Raw genomic sequence first — 17562 nt, forward strand, 5'->3', positions numbered from 1 at the left:
CTAGTCCACTAACAAAATATGTTGGAAATTAAAATCCTGGTTCTGTTCTCACCCTTAGGAAATTACAATCTAAAAGAGAAAACAAGAAGAAAACCTTTATTTGCTTAAAACTTTTACAGAAACTGAAAAAGAAAGTGTGCCAAACTTGTGTTATTGGCTGCTGGAATTCAGGTAGATAGTTCAGGCTATTTTGTCAAGTTTGAGTTTTCTCTGTTGTTTCTGAGATAGGATCTCATGTATCTCAGAGTGGCCTTAAACTCACTGTACACCAAGGACAACCTTGGACTTGTGATGCATTTGCCTCTATCTTCCAAGTGCTAGAGCCCTAGGTGTAAGCCACCATGCTCCACTCAGCACCCAGGCCCCCATGTATGCTGAGCCAGCACTTTAGCAGCCGAGCTGCGTATCCCAGCTCAAGAGCAACTCAGAGTGGCCTGTGGTTTCATCACCTAGTCAGGTAAGTTCCTTGTTGGCCAGAGGCTCAACAGCTAAGGCGACTGGGTGCCCCTCACAGGGCAGTGTGAAGTGAGAAACCCGTGCATCCCTCTTTCCAGCAGGCTTCCTTCTTCTTTTCTTTTCACTTTGAAGCCTAGTTGTCTTGGAACTTGCTGGCCTCCAGCTTTTCTCCTTACGGCAGGGACTACAGGTGAGCATCGCCATGTATACTTAACATACATCAAGTCCAAGGTTGTCCTTGGCGTACAGTGAGTTTAAGGCCACTCTGAGATACTTGAGATCCTGTCTTAGAAACAAAAGAGAAAACCACAAAATAGCCTGAGCTACCTACCAGAATTCCAGCTGCCCATCACACAGGTTTAGCACACTTTCTCTTCCGGTTTCTGTAAAAGTTTTAAGCAAATAAAAGTTTTCTTCTTGTTCTCTCTTATATAATATGTCTTTCTTAATGTGTGGTCTTGGCAGCCTTAACTCTTAGAGATCCACCTCTCTGCATCCTCAGTCTGGGATTAAAGACAGGTGCCACCACGCCCAGCCCTTCCTTTCTTAACTCAAGTGATTTGTTTTATTCTACCTTTTGTTACTGTGGCCACAGGAGGTATGAACAAAGAGCTTGGGGCTTTGAGAAATAGTGTTGGGTTCCATAGGCTGTTTGTAGGAGATGCCCAGCTGGGCCGTTTGGTCTGGGGAGCCATTTAGGAAAGGAGGAAACGCTTGTTCACAGGTCCTTTGTTTCCAGTTTAGTTCACAGAAGCACTCAGGAAGTCTTACTGTAATAAAATCAGTCATTTTTTTCTTTTCCCTTTTTAATTGTTGTTGCTTTGAATAATCTGCTCTAAGTTTTTTATTTTGGGGGCTATTTTGAGATGGGGTCTCATTAGGTAGCCCACATGACCCAATAAAGTCCTAGTCCCCTGCCTTTGCCATCCAAGGCTGGGGTTAGAGTTCTCCGCCACCCTCTCCCAGCCCTCAGCAGGGCAACGACACTCTCCGCTGCTGTCTGTCCTCAGAACATCTTCATTTCTATCTTGTGAAGTAAGCAGTCACTCCAGTTGCAGATGAGGGAGGCTCACCAGTGCAGTGAGATAATCCAGGTTCACACACAAACCTCAGAGAGGCCAGAGCTAGGTCTTGAACCCTAACTGATGCAGGGAGCTGACAGTGTAGTAACCCTTAGGGAGAGCAGCACATAACAGCTGCATGCTTCTCAACCTGGCATGGGTTTTGGTTTTCCCCTACATAGGAAGTTTTTGTTTTTTTGTTTTGTTTTTCAAGACAGTGTTTCTCTGTGTAGCCTTGACCATCCTGGTCTTGTTTTGTAGACCAGGCTGGCCTCGAACTCACAGAGATCCACCTGCCCCTGCCTCTTGAGTGCTGGGATTACAGACGTGCGCCACCACTGCCAAGTACCTACATAGGATTTTTGAGAGGATGATTCTATCCTTGAAATGTTTTGGCTCGTGTGTGTGTGTGTGTGTGTGTGTGTGTGTGTGTGTGTGTGTGTGTGTGTGTGTGTGTTAGAAACAAGATTCCTGCTTATTTAACTTTGCAATGTGTTACAGTGTTTTGTTATTTAATTTCCTTAAAAAGTGCTGACTGAAATTGAGTTGCTGTTACAAGTGAGCGCGATGACCTCACTTCCTGACTGCACAAAGATCCCCGTGCCCTGGAGGTGTTCTGTCACCACCTCCCGACCGGCAGAAGTCCTAGCTTTTCAGTTTACTAGAAGGAAAGCAGTCCACATGTTTGGACCTTTGGGTAGAAGGATGGAAATCCAGACTTGTCAGAAAGCGTTTCCTTTCCTTGAAAGTTTAGATGGAAAGTACTTTTGAAGGGCAGAATAGAAAGAGGCAAAGAGGCCTCACAGTTGAGAGTCAGGGACAAAGAATGGCATTAGCCGGCTGGCTTTTCTGAGAATTAAGATCCCTTTGTGAGGCCCTTTTTGTTGTACTCAGGGACGTTCTCAGGCCTGCACCCCAGCACTGCTGCCTGCTGAGCCATCCTACCAGTCCAGTAATGTTCCTAAAGCCCTGGGGGTTAGAGGGAAATCAGTTATTTGAGCTGTAATTATCAAGACAGGAGTCTATCCTCGAGCACTCTGTGCCTTCAGATGGTTTCCAGTGGGGACTCTGTCCCGGGTTAGTGCTGTGTCATCATTTCAAGCGGTGAGGAGATTATGGTGCTTCAAGACAGCTGCAGTGGCAGCAGTGGACACGGAGACAGTGGGTGCAGACACTGCAAATGCCACCGTGATTTCATGTTCCTCTTCATAACTAAAGTCAATGCTAAGTTTATCTAGTACAGCCCAGCTGAGAGCCCTACTCTGGCACAACCCCCTGGTGCTCTTGCTTTTCAGACCTATTTTTTGGGCTCCTTGCCCTCATGTTGCCTTTCAGAAGCTACTCTAGGTCCTTTGTGGTGTTGTAAGTCCCTCCCAGACCTGCAAAATTCCAGTATCTGCCACCCATCCATTCTTTGACCCATCATTCCTGACTTTTCTTCAGGCCTCTGGCATTCCTGTCCAGAGTTATTGCTCCAGCCTCTTACCTGAGATCCCTTTCTTTCTGACTGTAGGCACTGCCATTCTTCCCTTGAGCCATCTGCTTTAAAGCCATGTTCCCTCAAGCATGACTTGAGGGATCTGACATGATCTGTTTTTCTTTGTTTAGAACGTGCTTTTCTTTTTCTCCCTCTGCTTTATGAATAGAGGCAGAGAGCCATCTTGTCTCACTTTGGTACTAGATATGATACGGTACCTGGCAAGTGACAGGTGCTTATTAAAATACTTGCTGGATGCCTGCTGACTTGTGTGATTACTGGATACGTGAGTGAAGTCATCTCTTCTGGGTCCTGAACTGAGTGGCAATTCTGATGCAGTGGGCTGATTATACTGGCTGCTGCTTTACCTGGAGGAGGCAGAGATGTCGTGTGAATCACATTTAGTTCTTTTATGTCTTGGGTTCTGTGTTCTATGATCTGGAATGGATGGTTGCTCATAGTGAGGTGAGTAACTTCTGAGTGTTTCAGTGCTTCAAGGCAAGCTGTGCAGAGTCGGCTTCTGGCTGTTACTAAGAGGTGTATGTATGGCTTTTTTTTTTTAACTTAGTTTCAATAGCATTAGTCATTTGGCTGTGAATCATTAAAAGCAAAATGAAAGGATAGGGAGGCTGTCGCCCTTTAAGCTGTTCAGAAGCTATGCCCGGCTCGAGAAGCAGGATTCTTGAGGGCAGAGCTTTAAGTTTGAAGGTGTGTTACTTAATTTTCTGCTCACTTTGACTATCGACAGTGACTTAGGGAGGAAGGGGTTGTGGGTTCAGAGGTCCCTAGCCACCATGGCAAGCAAGGCATGATGGTGGGAACAGCTTTGTCCATGGTACCAGCCAAAAAGGAGGATCCAGTGGCCATTTGTCAGTGGCTCTGTCCTCCTTATTTGTTGAGTCTGAATATCACTGGGTCCCTGGCATGGTGCTACATTCAAAGCAAGTCCCTCGTGCAGCCTCAGGAAACCCCTCCTGTGCACAGAGGTTGTCACCTAGGTGATTGTTAATCCAGTCAGGTTGACAGTGGAAATTGGCTTTCATAAAGGCCTAGGGAGTTTTCACCAGTATCCTGAAGTCAGAGTGTATATCTCATTTCTCTAGAATTTTATGTGGTTTGACCTAACTTGTGTGTAATACTCAAAAAGAAATGCTGTATAAAACTGTTAACAGCTTGGGAAGTTAAAACAGGGCTTGTTGCAGCCAGGTGTGTGCCTAAAATCCCAGCCCTTGGGAGGCAGGGGCAGGTGGGTCTCTGTGAATTCGAGGCCAGTCTGGTCTACAAAGAGTCCAGGACAGCCAGGGCTACACAGAGAAACCTTGTCTCAAAAAACCAAAGGGGACTGGGGGTGGGCAGGGGGTGAAGAACAGGGCTTGTTTTGCATGACTGAAGTTTTCTTAAAAGACTACATATTGTTATGACTTATTCAATCAAGGTTATACCAAGTAAATGGTTGAGTCAGAATAGGAAACCAGGCTTTTGGACCTCAAGTCCTAACCAGGTCACTTATCAGATTACCTCTTGAGGGCTTGGCAAAGGTGAACATTTCTTCACTTCCTTTCTTTAGAGGGAATGGCAGTCTGACACAAGTGCCAGAATGTCGGATCTGTTGGGAAGGGTGTTTGCTCCATTTCTTTGCATTAAAGAATCCGTTAAGTAGAAGCTATATCTCCATATTAGAAATCATGACATGTACAAAAGGATACATTATAGAACAAATGTATCTCGATGTCCACGTCTGGGTAGGTCGAGTAGTTCCTGCCTCAGGAGGTATGGGGGCCGAAATGGATCACTCAAGTCATTTGACCTCTCTTGTAAGTGGTTGTAAGTGTGTATTCTTATCATGATGCTGTCATCGCTCCTGGTTTGTACAGCAGAGCTCTCATTATGAAAAAAGCTTTCACATGAAAAGAACTCATTTCTCCCTGAGGATGTTTGACAGTGCTAGAAGGTACAACACTGGACAGCTCCACATCCACACCCAGGCCTCACTGTTCTGTGGGTCTCATGTCCATAGGAGGAGTGTCATTCTGAAACGTGTGCTACTGAAAGAGTTCCAGGGCTGGCCTTAGGGGAAAGAGCTCAGTCGTAAAGAGGTGAACCTGATCCTCACAACCACAGAAAAGCCCAGAGAGGGTGACCCCTGTGGCTTGGGGGCAGCCTGCCTAATCCACGACTCCAGCTCCTGGTGAGAGGCCACCAGGTGGTGGACGGTGTCGAGGAACACCACCTAAGGCTCACTTCACGCATGGGGCACAGACACCTACACACACACAGTGTTTTATGTTTTAGATTTTTCAGATTTTAGATTATTTGGTTAGACTTTAATGCTTGAGAATCCCTAATCTAAAATATTCCCAAATCAATTGAAGCACGTCAGATTTCAAAGCATTTTGGACTTCAAATTTTTCGTTTGTCGTTTGTGCACCTTACAGAATTACAAGGGTTAGCAGGAGTAACTTAGCTATAAGGGCCTATAATGGGCTGGAGAGATGGCTCAGAGGTTAAGAGCGCTGACTGCTCTTCCTAAAGGTCTAAAGGTCATGAGTTCAATTCCCAGCAACCACATGGTGACTCACAACCATCTCTTCTGGCCTGCAGGCAGAATGCTGTATACATAATAAATAAATAAATTTAAAAAAAAAGGCCTATAATGGTTTCTTTAGTTTGTTTAGGTGCTGAGAGCACGGTGAGTAGCAGGCGCTATTACTGTGAGCATAACTTGTCATGCATGACTGCTTTAGCGGATTGCTTCTTGAGATACTTTGCCTCAGTTGCTAACCCATGGTAACTGTGGTCACTTATTTAGCCAAGTCAGCAGTGCTAACAGTGCTTTCAACCACAGTCCATTTTGTCTCCATGGAGACATTCAGCAATGTCTAAAGACTCTTCTGATTGTCTTTATTTTGGCTTTTGCTAATGTGTGACTGTGGACATATAAACGGGCATTACTTTCACAATAGCAGCCTCTCTGTAGGCTTCCTTGAGCCTGAAGTGTAAACAGTGTGAAATTTTTCTCCAAGGGCATTTTGTCCATCAGTGTGCTGTGCTGGGCGTCACTGCTCATTCTTCATTGGACATACTCACTAGATGTGATCCTCCTCACATGTCTGAGTGGAGAGCATGGACCACATGCAGTGCATCAGCAGTGGGGTGCTCAGTGGGCGCTCGTGTGGAGTCACAGATGATGAGCACTTTGTTCTAATGCGGGTTCCCCACTGATAGTTATGGACCACAGGTGCCGAGGTTGAGCCTGTTGGTAAGCTGCCTTCCTAAACTGACCTTAGCTGCTCCTCACCACATGCTTTCAGTCACTAGCCATACCTAGTCACTTGGACGATGTAATATTTTAAATCATTCATTTTTACTTCATTATTTAAAAGAAAACAACTGTTATTAAAAGGAAAAATTTAGTTTGGCTTTCTGTAGGTAGAATACAGGTTTAAGGTAGTATGGTATTTCAAAGCATATCATATATTTTCAGAATTCAGAATAAAATTTCATTCTTTAATGATTTATTTATTTTTACTTTATGTGCATTGGTGTTTTGCCTACATGTGTGTCTGTCTGTGTGAGGGTGTAGAATCCCCTACAGACAGGCGTGAGCTGCTGTGTGGGTGCTGGGAATTGAACTTGGGTCATCTCTCCAGCCCCTAAAAATTCATTTAAGTGTTCCATTTTAGATTAACATAAACATATGCTGGTATGCTCCTTACACTATCTGAGGTAGATCCCAAAGAAGGAAATGAATAATTTTCTCCTGTGAAGTAGCCAAGCACGTGTAGTGGGTGGAGTGAGGAGATGAAGGTTATAAATAACCCGTGTCAGCTCAGGTCAGGTTTTTCTGCTGGATGAGGGATGTTCAGGTCAGTTTTTTTGCCACCGAAGGAGCTGTAAAAAGTTTTAGTTTTCCGTGGTTTTTTGTTGTGCTGTATTTGTTTGTTTTTTCTTTTTTCTTTCAGAATTGGGGATAAGGTAATTAAGAAAAGACAATGGTTCTAACTTCTCTGTAGCTACGGTTGTTTGGCCCTTGTCCTTTGGAATACATGAGGTTAGTGAGGACTCGGGAGATGGTAAGGGTGCTGGCTCATTCATCTAGCTCTCGTGCGTTTAGGTTTTCATCAGTGTTAGCTGTAAAGATTGATGTTTCGGTCTGGAGTTACCGTCTGCCGTAGAAGCTTTAGGTCGAAGCCCAGCATTGCTCATATGGCTGTAACCTCCTCCTTGCCGGGAGAGGGTGATGGAGGCAGAGTCCTGAAGCATAGTGGACAGCGAGGCAGCCTGCTGAGCTTCACAAGGATAGCAGGGTAGAGAGCAGCTGGGGACTGGCACTGATGTTGACTTCAGGGCTCCACGTGCACGTACACCCACACACTCTGATGCCACATACACACAAGAGATTGGTGGGCTTGGGGTTTTATTCCTAATTAGGAGCCTCTCAAAAAACAATTACTTACAAAAAGTTCAATAAAAGTTATTCTCTCACAGTTAGCCATTAGATACAGTGGGTCCTTCCAAGGGCAGTGGCCCTGTGATGGTGCACGCTTTAATCTCAGCACTCAGGAGGCAGAGGAAGGTGCGTCAATGAGTTCAGGACATCCAGGGCTACACAGAGAAACCCTATCTCAAAAAACAAACAAACAAACAAACATAACCCCCAAAATCCAAGGGCAGATGTATTAGGAAGGCAACCGTGATTTGACATTCTTAGTATTTTGAACAATTTATTTGTCATCCTAAGAAGTATTTCCTTTTAATGATCATTTTCCTCATTTCAGGTAAAAGACTAATAAAAACAGAAATGTTAAAGTCAGGTGATATTTTGTGCATTTTTAAGAAACACTATGTAAGAAATTTGGACATGGATCTTTAGTTGCTTATTCATAAAGGGTTTGTTGAGTATAGCTGGTAGTTCAGATTTTAAAAACTTCTTTAGCTGACTGTGCTGGTGCACACCTTTAATCCCACACCGTGTGAGGCAGAGGCAAGCAGGATTCACATAGCAAGTTCCAGCATACTCAGGATCACATAGAGAGAGACCCTTAAAAACAAACAAGATGTGTATGAGAGTTTTGTTTGCATGTGAGCTGGTTGCCCATGTAGGCTAGAAGAGGGCACTGGATTGCCTAGAACTGGGGTTATGAGCTGCCGTATTGGTGCTGAGAACCAAACCTGGGTCCTCTTCAAGAGCAGCAGGTGCTTTTAATTGCCGAGTCATCTCTCTAGCCTTCAATTCAAATTCTTTTTCAGAAACAGCAACAAAAATCTGTTGACAGTGGCAGAGGATAATGCTGCTCTTTAGCAGTTACTTAGAGAAAGCAGACGAGTGTAGAGTCAAGCAGCAGTAGCTCATCTTTGTCAAGTCACACGTGCTGGCAGTTACACCAGCAGAATGCAGTTGTTAATCATGCAGATTAGTGTTGATTTATCTTCCTTAGCTCAGTCATTTTACTGTAAGCAGTGTGAGGTTGTTAATGAGGTATTGTGTTCTTTTCTTCACTCTATCTTTGGAAATCTCGTGTATCTCACTGAGGTGTCACTGTTGGTGGTGACATTGATCTTGCAAGAATTAGAAGTCAGGCATGATGGCACATGCTTGTAATCCTACCATTTGGGCAGCTGAGCAGGAGCAATGCAGGTTTGCGGCCACGCAGTACTGCACACTGAGATACAGACTGGCTTCAGAAACATACAAAGACTCTTTCTCCAAACACAGATAGGTCTGGGGAGATGCTTTAGCTAAAGCTGTGGAAGCTTGTGGACTTGGTTCAAATCCTGAGAGCCCATGTAAAGCTCAGCATAAAATTCTATGTGTATGGGGTGTTTTGCCTACATGTGTGTGTCTATACACTATTTGTGTGCTCAGTGCCCACAGAGACCAGAAATAGATGTTAGCTCCTCTGGAACTGGAGTTACAGAAGGGTGTGAGCTGCTGTGTGGGTGCTGGGAGTGGAACACGGGTCCTAGAAGAGCAACTAGTGCTCTTAACTGCTGAGCCATCCCTCCAGCCTTAGTGTACATCTTTAATCTCAGTATGCCTGTGGCAAGATGGGAGACAGAGACAGGAAATTTCCTGGAAGTCCATTGGCCATGTAACTTGGCATATGCAGTGACGAACTGTCTTAAGATAGAAGGTGGGTCTGACACCTGAGGTGGTCCTCTGGCCTGCACAAGAGCACCATGTCATATGTGTAATTCACATACTTGATGAACAGTACTGACAGAACACCATTATCTCTGTGTATGTAGCAACATGCTATATGTACATGCATGTATGCATGCCTGCAGAGGCTAGAAGCTATTCTCAGGTGCTAGGCACGTTCTTAAGACAGGGGTTCTTTATTGGTGTGGATGGCCAGTGAGCCTAGGACCCATTTGTCTTCACAGTTAGAATCGTGTCACTATTCCCAGCTCTTAAAGCGCGCGCGCGCGCACACACACACACACACACACACACACACACACACACACACACACACACTGTGTTTTGGTCTATGTATACAAGTGTGCCTATGCCACTTTCACAGTGTGGGTCATGAAAATTACATTCATTCATTAGGCTTGAGCACAGGTCTTTTACCTGCTGTCCTATTCTGCCAGCCCAACAACAATATATTTTTAAGAAGAAAGAGAAATATATGTGGTATTCTCACTAATAAGCCACTCAGCAGGAAGGACAGTATTTTATAAGGTCATCATCTATTTTGCAAAGACTATACATAGCAGTTTCCTTCATCTTCTATGATATTTGTGCACCAAACTTAATTTTTAAGAGTATGGCAAATAATAGAGATGTTCAAATAAGGAAAAGGATGATGGTGAAGTGAATATATATATAGTTCTTGTGTCAATCCCTTGGGTTTGTAATTAGAAACCTAACAGTGAAATTGTAATTACATTGCAAAGGAAGTGTCTATGCTTTCTTCATCAAGATTCTGAAATTTTAAAAAATTGCATTTCCATTCTACAAACACAACGGCCAGGACTCCTGATGAGCTAGAATGTATAAGGAATATATCTTTGATTTTAAATCAGCATTTACAGATGAGATGTGCTTCAGATTTCACATGGTAGCTGTTGGGCTACCGTGAGGATGGCTCCCATTTCAGTTACATGTGAGAGCCCAGGCCTTTAATACCAGCAAACAGGAGGCAGAAGTAGGTGGATCTCTTGAGTTTAAGGCCAGCTTGGTCTACACAGCAAGTTTCAGGACAGCCATGATTACATAGTAAGATCCTGGTTTGTTTTGCTTTTAGATAAAACTTGAGTTTGCTACCTTTATATTCTGACTCACATATAAAGTTATTTTACATTATCATGTCATTCTTCTGTCAGTGTTTTGTAGGCTACTGTATGTGTATGTGTGTATGCATACATGCATGCATACATGTGGATATATGATGCTAGGGATGGAATCCAGGAGGTAATGTAACTTTAAACTATAAAAATCACTAGTTCAGTGGATCCAGGTGGTAAATCGTGATAGCTGTTTTCTTGGCATAACAGCATGGAATCGAGTGTGAGAAAATTACAATGAGAACACCCTCCCCATTATGACTCGGCCTTAGTTAACATTGCACAAATGTTTCTCTGAGCACCCTCTCCCATACTGCCTGAAAGTATTTCAAGTATGCCCTAGTCTTAGGAAGTGCTCTAATAAGTGATCGTTGCAAAAGAACAAATCACTGGACTTGGAGTTAACATGCCATAAATTACATATGCATCAAATTTTGTTCCTTTTCCAAAATTCTACTAGGGTATGGTAAAAGAATTGTTAAAATACATAAACCCACAAGCAGGGTTGGAATCAATAGCGACACAGTTTGTGAAGCTGGAAAGCAGATGTTGAGCTGATACACTTGGCAGATTCCAGAGGTGGGTCCTCAGTTGGCAGTGGGAAGGGCTCTGGTGCCTTTACAACCAAGGTTAGGCAGACAAAGCAGATCAGAAACCAGTAGGACCTTAGGCCCTCTGCTGCTAATGGCTCGTCTTCTGCTCCTGCCTGAGGTTCATCCTCTAGAGACTAGAGCACAGATTGGGAGAGGCCTGGCGGTATGGGGACTGTGCACAAGGTGGGTTCCACTTAGTACTGGGTCCAGCCCTTCTCACAGGACAGTAGGCGACTGTTCTCAGGTGATCTAGGGACGAAGGCTTCAAATGAGTGTGAAGCTCACCTCAGCATCCATGCTGATCACTTCCAGGAAGCCTGTCAGCCCCGGGAAGCTTTAGTAGTAGCTCCTTGGGAGATTCTACTTACAACCAGGAGTCAAACGTCCTCGGCTTTCTGAGCTAAGTCTCTAACATGGCTGATAGAGACCAAAGGAGCAGAGGGCAGAAAGTGTAACAACAAAGGAACTGTCATCAAACCCACAGAAATAGCGGTGTTATGTCCTTGAGCAAAAATAGGGCGCTAAAGTAAGAAAGAACAACAAGGTGACACACAAGGGCTTGAAATTCAAAACACGACGTCTGGAATAATTTCACTCCTAGTGATTGTATCTTTGGTGTGAATAAAGTGTGTGTGATGCGATCGCCTCACGGAACAGTGTCTTACCTCATAGGTGAGCATCCTTCATCTTTACGTTTCACTTCTCTTACTGTACTAGCTGTGTTATTTTTGTTTTCTTTATACAGATGAGCATATTTGCATGTATGACTGCATGACAGAAGAGGGGATCTGATCCCATTATAGATGGTTGTGATCCCCACCTCACCCCCCCCCCCCCCGCCCATGTGGTTGCTGGGAGTTGAACTCATGACCTCTGGAAGAGCAACTAGTGCTCAACCACTGAGCCATCTCTCCAGCCCACTGTGTTATTTTAAAATTACATTATTTGCCCTTGGCCTTTCAAAGACTTTAAAGCTTTTATTTCCTAACTGTATCAACTATGAATAAAGTCAGTTTCGCTGGTATACTCTCTCTTGTCCCATCTATTACTGCTTGCTGGCACCCATCCTCTAGGCCAAACCTAATTTAGAATTAAGAAAGAGGAAAGTATTTTAGTGAAGTTGTCTGTATTAAAGGTCCATTTTGGTCCATTTTGCTAAGATCAGGATAAAGCAATGATAAGCAGACTATGGGGTCTCGGGGCTTTGCTGAGTCCTGGGAACTTGGCGTACCCCTGGACAGCTTTTGCAGTCAGTTCTCTTAGATGTGGCATCTGGGCATTGAACTCTTACAGACCTAGGTCATGTGGCCTCACAGCAAGTGCCTTTACCCATACCTCAGGCCTTCCTGCCTAACCTAGCTTTCATGATAATCTGAACTAATGTGCTTTCTTTCTTCCTGGTCTAGGCTGTCGACAAGTATTTCAAGCTGCCTCATGTTTCTAGTAAACCGCCCCGAATTTCAGGAAGCCTTGTGGACACATCCTACAAAACATTAAGATTTGCCTTCAGGGCCTCACTGAAAACTGCTATCTACCGCGTAGCTACCACGTTTGGTGACCATCTGAAGTAAGTTCACCCATCTCATCCACACTGATGGTTGGCTCAGGAGTTCTCTGAGAGCTAGGCAGGAAAAGGCTTGTGCATTGAAAGTTTTCCTTCAGGCCCTTGATGATTCTCTGGGATTAAGAGCTTACATATAGACTTGGTATTTATATTTAAAAGTTTGTTTGTGACTATCTTTGGGGATTTCTTTCAAATGACAGAAAGTTGTAAAAGCAGCAAATGTGTGTGTATAATATATATATTATTAAGTTACCAAAAGATCTTTAAAAGAGAAAAAAATCCTGAATGCCTTTCCAGAAAAGCATATTAAAAATAATTCTCTTGTTACATTTTGGTCAGGAAACTAAGACTTGGGTACTTGGGTGAGCAGAATCTTCCATAAATGAGGCTGTGGCGCTTTGTGAATCATGCTGGAAAAACACCGGCAGATCACAACACCTTCAGAAACTGAAGCAGAGAGAAACCACAAATGCCAGGCCTGTTTATATTTAGTTCCGTTGATGTTTACTGCTTTGCTCTCATGAAATGGTCGAGCTGGACAGGATGAAGGGTACTGCTTTCCTAACTGAGCTGTGTTTATTGTAATTCGAAATGAGTTCTAGAAGGCATGAGAGGTTGTTCTGCCCTCTCGTATGCAGTCAGTAAACAGTACTGTACATGCTGCCTGCTTTGTTTTCTTTCACTTGCACAGCACAAGGCAGTGGCAATCCTAAGGATTCTGGCACATGTTGGTTCTGTGCGGGGACATAGAAGGACTGTAAACAGTCCTGTATCGTTGAGACATTTACCGAATTGTTTAAAAGCAAACAAAAATTATGTATTAATGGCCAGATCTGTGTTGTCCACTGTGATGGCCACGATGGTAGGTTTTTGTTCCTTTTTCTTAACAAATTCGTGAGGGGCAGAGGTTATCCTAATTGCACAGGTGTGTCAGCGGAGGCATAGAACAGTTAAATCTTGTCTGAAAGCATGTTTGCGCTGGAACATGAACCTGAAAGGAAGTCTTGCATGTTTTTAAAAATCTGTCCTGTTTTCATTCCCAGTTTCAGTCTGCCTCTAGGGTGTGAGCTGGTTTACAGGGTGTGCTCAGATTGTGTTCATTAATCTAGAGGATGAGTAGGTGTGTGTATCCTAAAAGCAGAGAGCACAGCGGGGGGGGGCAGTTAAGGATTTCTTAGCTAGGAAAGGTAGGTAGATGGCTGAAGTTCTGCCTTTCTCCTTCCTCTGAGGAAAGCCTTATTTTCTGTACCTGGCCCTGATGAGCAGAGTCAAGACCCAGTGGCGCAGTAGCACGAGTCTTAGCACTGGCTTTATGTCTGGCCATAGGATTGACGGTCTGGGGTTGTAGGGAAGTTGCTGAAGTAGCTTAGCCCAGGCTGGCCAAGCAGGTAGTCGGTTATAGAGCCAGGATTCAGACCAGATCTTGCTAACTCTGATTCTAGCTGCAGTGCTTAACCAGTGAGCCATGTGGCCCAGAGCTATGAACTGTCAGTGGTATTTAGGCCCCACTTGTCTTTCTTAGGTGTTAATAGAGAAAAATGTGGGATCGTGCGTATGTGTAAAGCCCCGCATACATTATATGTTACGAGTGTAATATCTAATCATTCACCCAGAGCTCTGCCCCAAGAACCAGGTACAGATGAGGTAAACTCTTTGGTAATTTGAGACAGGGTTTCTCTATGTAGTCCTGGCTGTCCTGGAACTTGCTGTGTAGACAAGGCCAGCCTTGAACTCAGAGATCCACCTGCCTCTGCCTCCTGAATGCAGGGATTACACATGTGAGCCACCATAGCCAGCTCCATCGGCGCATGAGTAGGCAAATTTGGTTTACTTCCAGCCAGCAACGTCAAAATGTACTTGAGTGGCGGCCCTTAGAGCTTGGGGCAGTCTCCTCTCCTGCTGGTGGAGAGGACAGTTGCAGGGCGAGGCGGTGGCCAGCTAGTGACAGCGGCCGGTGAGCACCTCTCTGGTTGTCGTCTTTCACAGTACAGTGCTTCCACTGGAGGTGGCTTCACGGTGTCAGGAAGCAGAGATGATCGCGAGGCAGTGTAGGATAATCCAGATGATAGGATAATGCAGAGACATTAAAACAAGACCTTTGTGGTACTGAAAAGAGTGATCTTCGCTGTCTGAAAGTTTATCATCCAGTGATGATTCTATTATAACTAAGAACTAGAAAACCAAGATTTTTACTGTTTTCAACTTTTATCTGAAAGTTTACAAAGAAGTTGTGTACTAGTTGTGGGATGTATTTGCTGGCCTTCTGCGAAGGTAATGTGCGTTTGTGATGGAGAACAGAGGGAGAATCGAGTCCCCATCCATAGCACAGTACATGTTCAAAGGGGGAAATAAATCCAAGCCACCAAGCTGTTACCTTTGAAAACGATTAATGGAATCTATTGTGTTTTAACCAAACATTTTAGTTTAAAGGATTTTATATTAAAGGCAATTCAAATACTCCACAATTCAAAGATAATGTTCAAATCTGGTTTGAATAAAATAATAAAATCCAGAAAATCTACTGCAGGGCCTGGAACGCTGCACAGCAGGTTCCATAGTAGAGCAGGTTAGAGCGATGCCTGCACTTGTCAGTCTGAATTTGCTCTGGTCTTTCAGAAGGTACAAACATGCCATTGCCCACTGCAAGCCTTTGCCTTCATTAGATTTTAAAAAAGGTTTCATCCAGTTTTTTCAGAAGTACTAAATAAGTGAAGATTTCTATTCATTTTTAATTGTTTTGAAAAATATTGACTCTGTACTCTGTGGTTCACTTAATATGCTTAATGTAAAATAAAGCTTATGCTTTGCATTTATGTTTCATTTAGTGCTGTGCAAGCATCTGCAGAACATCAGAAAAGACTTCAACAGTTCTTGGAGTTCAAAGAATAGTTAAGTAATATAAACTGTGTTCATTACCCTGCTGATACAGCTGCAGATGGGACAGTAAATGTTCAGCATTCTTGGATCAGAAGAAAATGGACTAATTAGATGCTTCCTTTGTCGTGGTGCTTGCTTTGAAAACTATACTTTAATGGGAGAAATCATGGAAAGAAATTCTCAGCAGAATAACCGAAAACTGCCTTTTCTGTACCGAATGCTTTGTGTGTGTGTGGGATAATAAAATCTTTATTCAGTTTTACAGGAGCATCTATGGCAGCCGAACTGTCTCTTGCTCGTATAACTTGATAATAATGACTCACAATTTTTTTTTAGAATTTGCTTTTGAAAGGAGTAGAGCCAGCTCAGAAGTTAAAGTAGGGTGACTTGATACAGTCTTTCCTAATCGCTCTTAAGAGGTTAGCTCTTTGTAAACTCAAAATATATAAACTTAAGATTAGTTTGTTTACTAAAGGATAAAAATGGTAACAGCGGAGAAAAATTCACAGTAAAAATATTGTCTACAGGACATATTTTGTTAATCTGTTAGGTTGTGTTTTTGTTTCCAGGGACAAATTAAATTTGCATGATTGTCCAAAAAGAGTCTCGATTTACAGATGCTAACTCTATATAAAGGAATGTGGAAAAACTGAGATCTTAAGTTACACGATTAAACATTCACATTTGGTTTTTGAAAAATAATTGAGCAACGTCTATGAGTTCATTTTGTATCATGCTAGTAGAGGATGAGAATGTGGCCGTTGCCCAGCCAGTTTTGCTTTCTTTTTTGAAGCAGCACTAAGCAATTGGCTGAGGTTTTCAACTGAGGGGAAGGTTTTATAAGAGGACCTGGGAGCTTCCTGGTCCCTACTGTTTGTCTCTGCAAACAGATCAAATTGTGCCGTGAGTCCAGGCTGTCTTCACCGTGGAAGCAGCCTCTGCTGTGCTAACTGGCTAATTCAAATATAATAGGACAGTCTTTAGAGCCAGAAACACAGTCATCAAACAGCAAGCTGAGCCAGGATGTCAGAGGCGTCACTGTACTCAGGAGCATGGACGTCCCAAGTGGACATGTGGTCATTTTATGACTTATTAGATCATTTCTTTGGAGATGAAACATTGGAGGTCCTGCTGGCAGATACTCATTGGATGAGCTCTGGACCAAATCCTCCTTCATAAATCTTTTCCTGTTATCTTTTCCCTGTAGCATCTCCCCCCAAAAATTCCTTTAAAGTCAGCACAGTGTTGTATATGAATCTTAAATGTGATGTGTATGCTTAGGCTTTGTCGGCTTCATTGATGTATTCTATCTTTACAGTAGTGTATTTTTAGCTTCAGGCCCCATTGCCCCTGCAACCAGCACATGGCAAATTAGCCTTAATTAAAAGTGTCTTTATGGGACAATTCCTCACCTCAATTGTTAAGTTTTGGGTCTTTTAAGCCCCCCTCTATCTTGTGTGTGAAGTTGACTTAATCTCCTTTTTCAGTGTGAACACTGGGTCTCCAGCGTGTTAGTTTTCCTGCAGATGACCAGAGAAGCATGGCTAGATAACAGAGGGGCGGGTGTACTCTGTGAGTTAAAGCCATAAGCTTTTTATATTCCCTGGCTGCCTCTGACTAAAGCATTTCAGGACACAAACCCTTTATCTTGCGTCTCCGTAAAGAACTGTTTGGTGTGGGTAACTCAGCAGAGGGCAGTCCCTTGCACTTGGACTCACTCCTGTGAAATGTCTGCCTTGCTCTAGGCCCTTGCCATTCCTGGGCCCTCTGGGGGAAAGTGGGTTTGATAGCAGTGTGAGTATTTCTGCATGTGCTGTGTAGGAGGTACAGACCATCCATGCGTGCCTGGTGGGGAGCGGGACACTGCCCATCCTCTCAGATCTGTATTGTCTTCAGAAGGCCATGAGTTTTCTCCGTTGGTGGGCAGTGGTGTTCTTAGGGGGCACCTTCCGTCAGCACGCAGGAGGACCTGCGGGAGGCCAACAGGAGAGAGGCGTTTCCTTTGGTGAGGTTGCATCCTGCCGACAAGCCTCCTGATGTGGTGGACTGAAGGTCAGGCTTTGCAAGCCTTTCTCTGGCTGTCAGTGGAAAACCAAGTCTATCAGCGCCTAGGTTTGTCTCTAATGGGACTACAAAGCTGCTTTTGCAGAGTAATGAGAAACTTCTAGAATAAGCCTTCTACTGGTGAGTAGACATGGAGAAGTCACACTGGGTTCCTGTGCTGGATTTCTTTATGAC

General features: G+C 43.8%; 1 protein-coding gene across 4 annotated transcripts in view; it reads left to right on the forward strand.

Moving 5' to 3' along the window:
• NDC1 (NDC1 transmembrane nucleoporin) overlaps positions 1–16735 on the forward strand; it is a 48379-nt gene extending 31644 nt beyond the window's left edge. For all 4 annotated transcript variants that reach the window (XM_084787638.1, XM_084787635.1, XM_084787636.1 and 1 more), the window contains 2 exons: positions 12290–12450; positions 15273–16735. In XM_084787638.1, the coding sequence (XP_084643764.1) occupies positions 12290–12450; positions 15273–15336 (225 nt within the window). In that variant the 3' untranslated portion in view covers positions 15337–16735. The remainder of the gene's footprint in view (positions 1–12289; positions 12451–15272) is intronic.
• The last annotated feature ends 827 nt before the right edge of the window (positions 16736–17562 follow it).

Source organism: Acomys minous, assembly GCF_964271855.1.
Source record: "Acomys minous genome assembly, chromosome: 6".
NCBI classification, from domain to species: Eukaryota; Metazoa; Chordata; class Mammalia; order Rodentia; family Muridae; genus Acomys; species Acomys minous.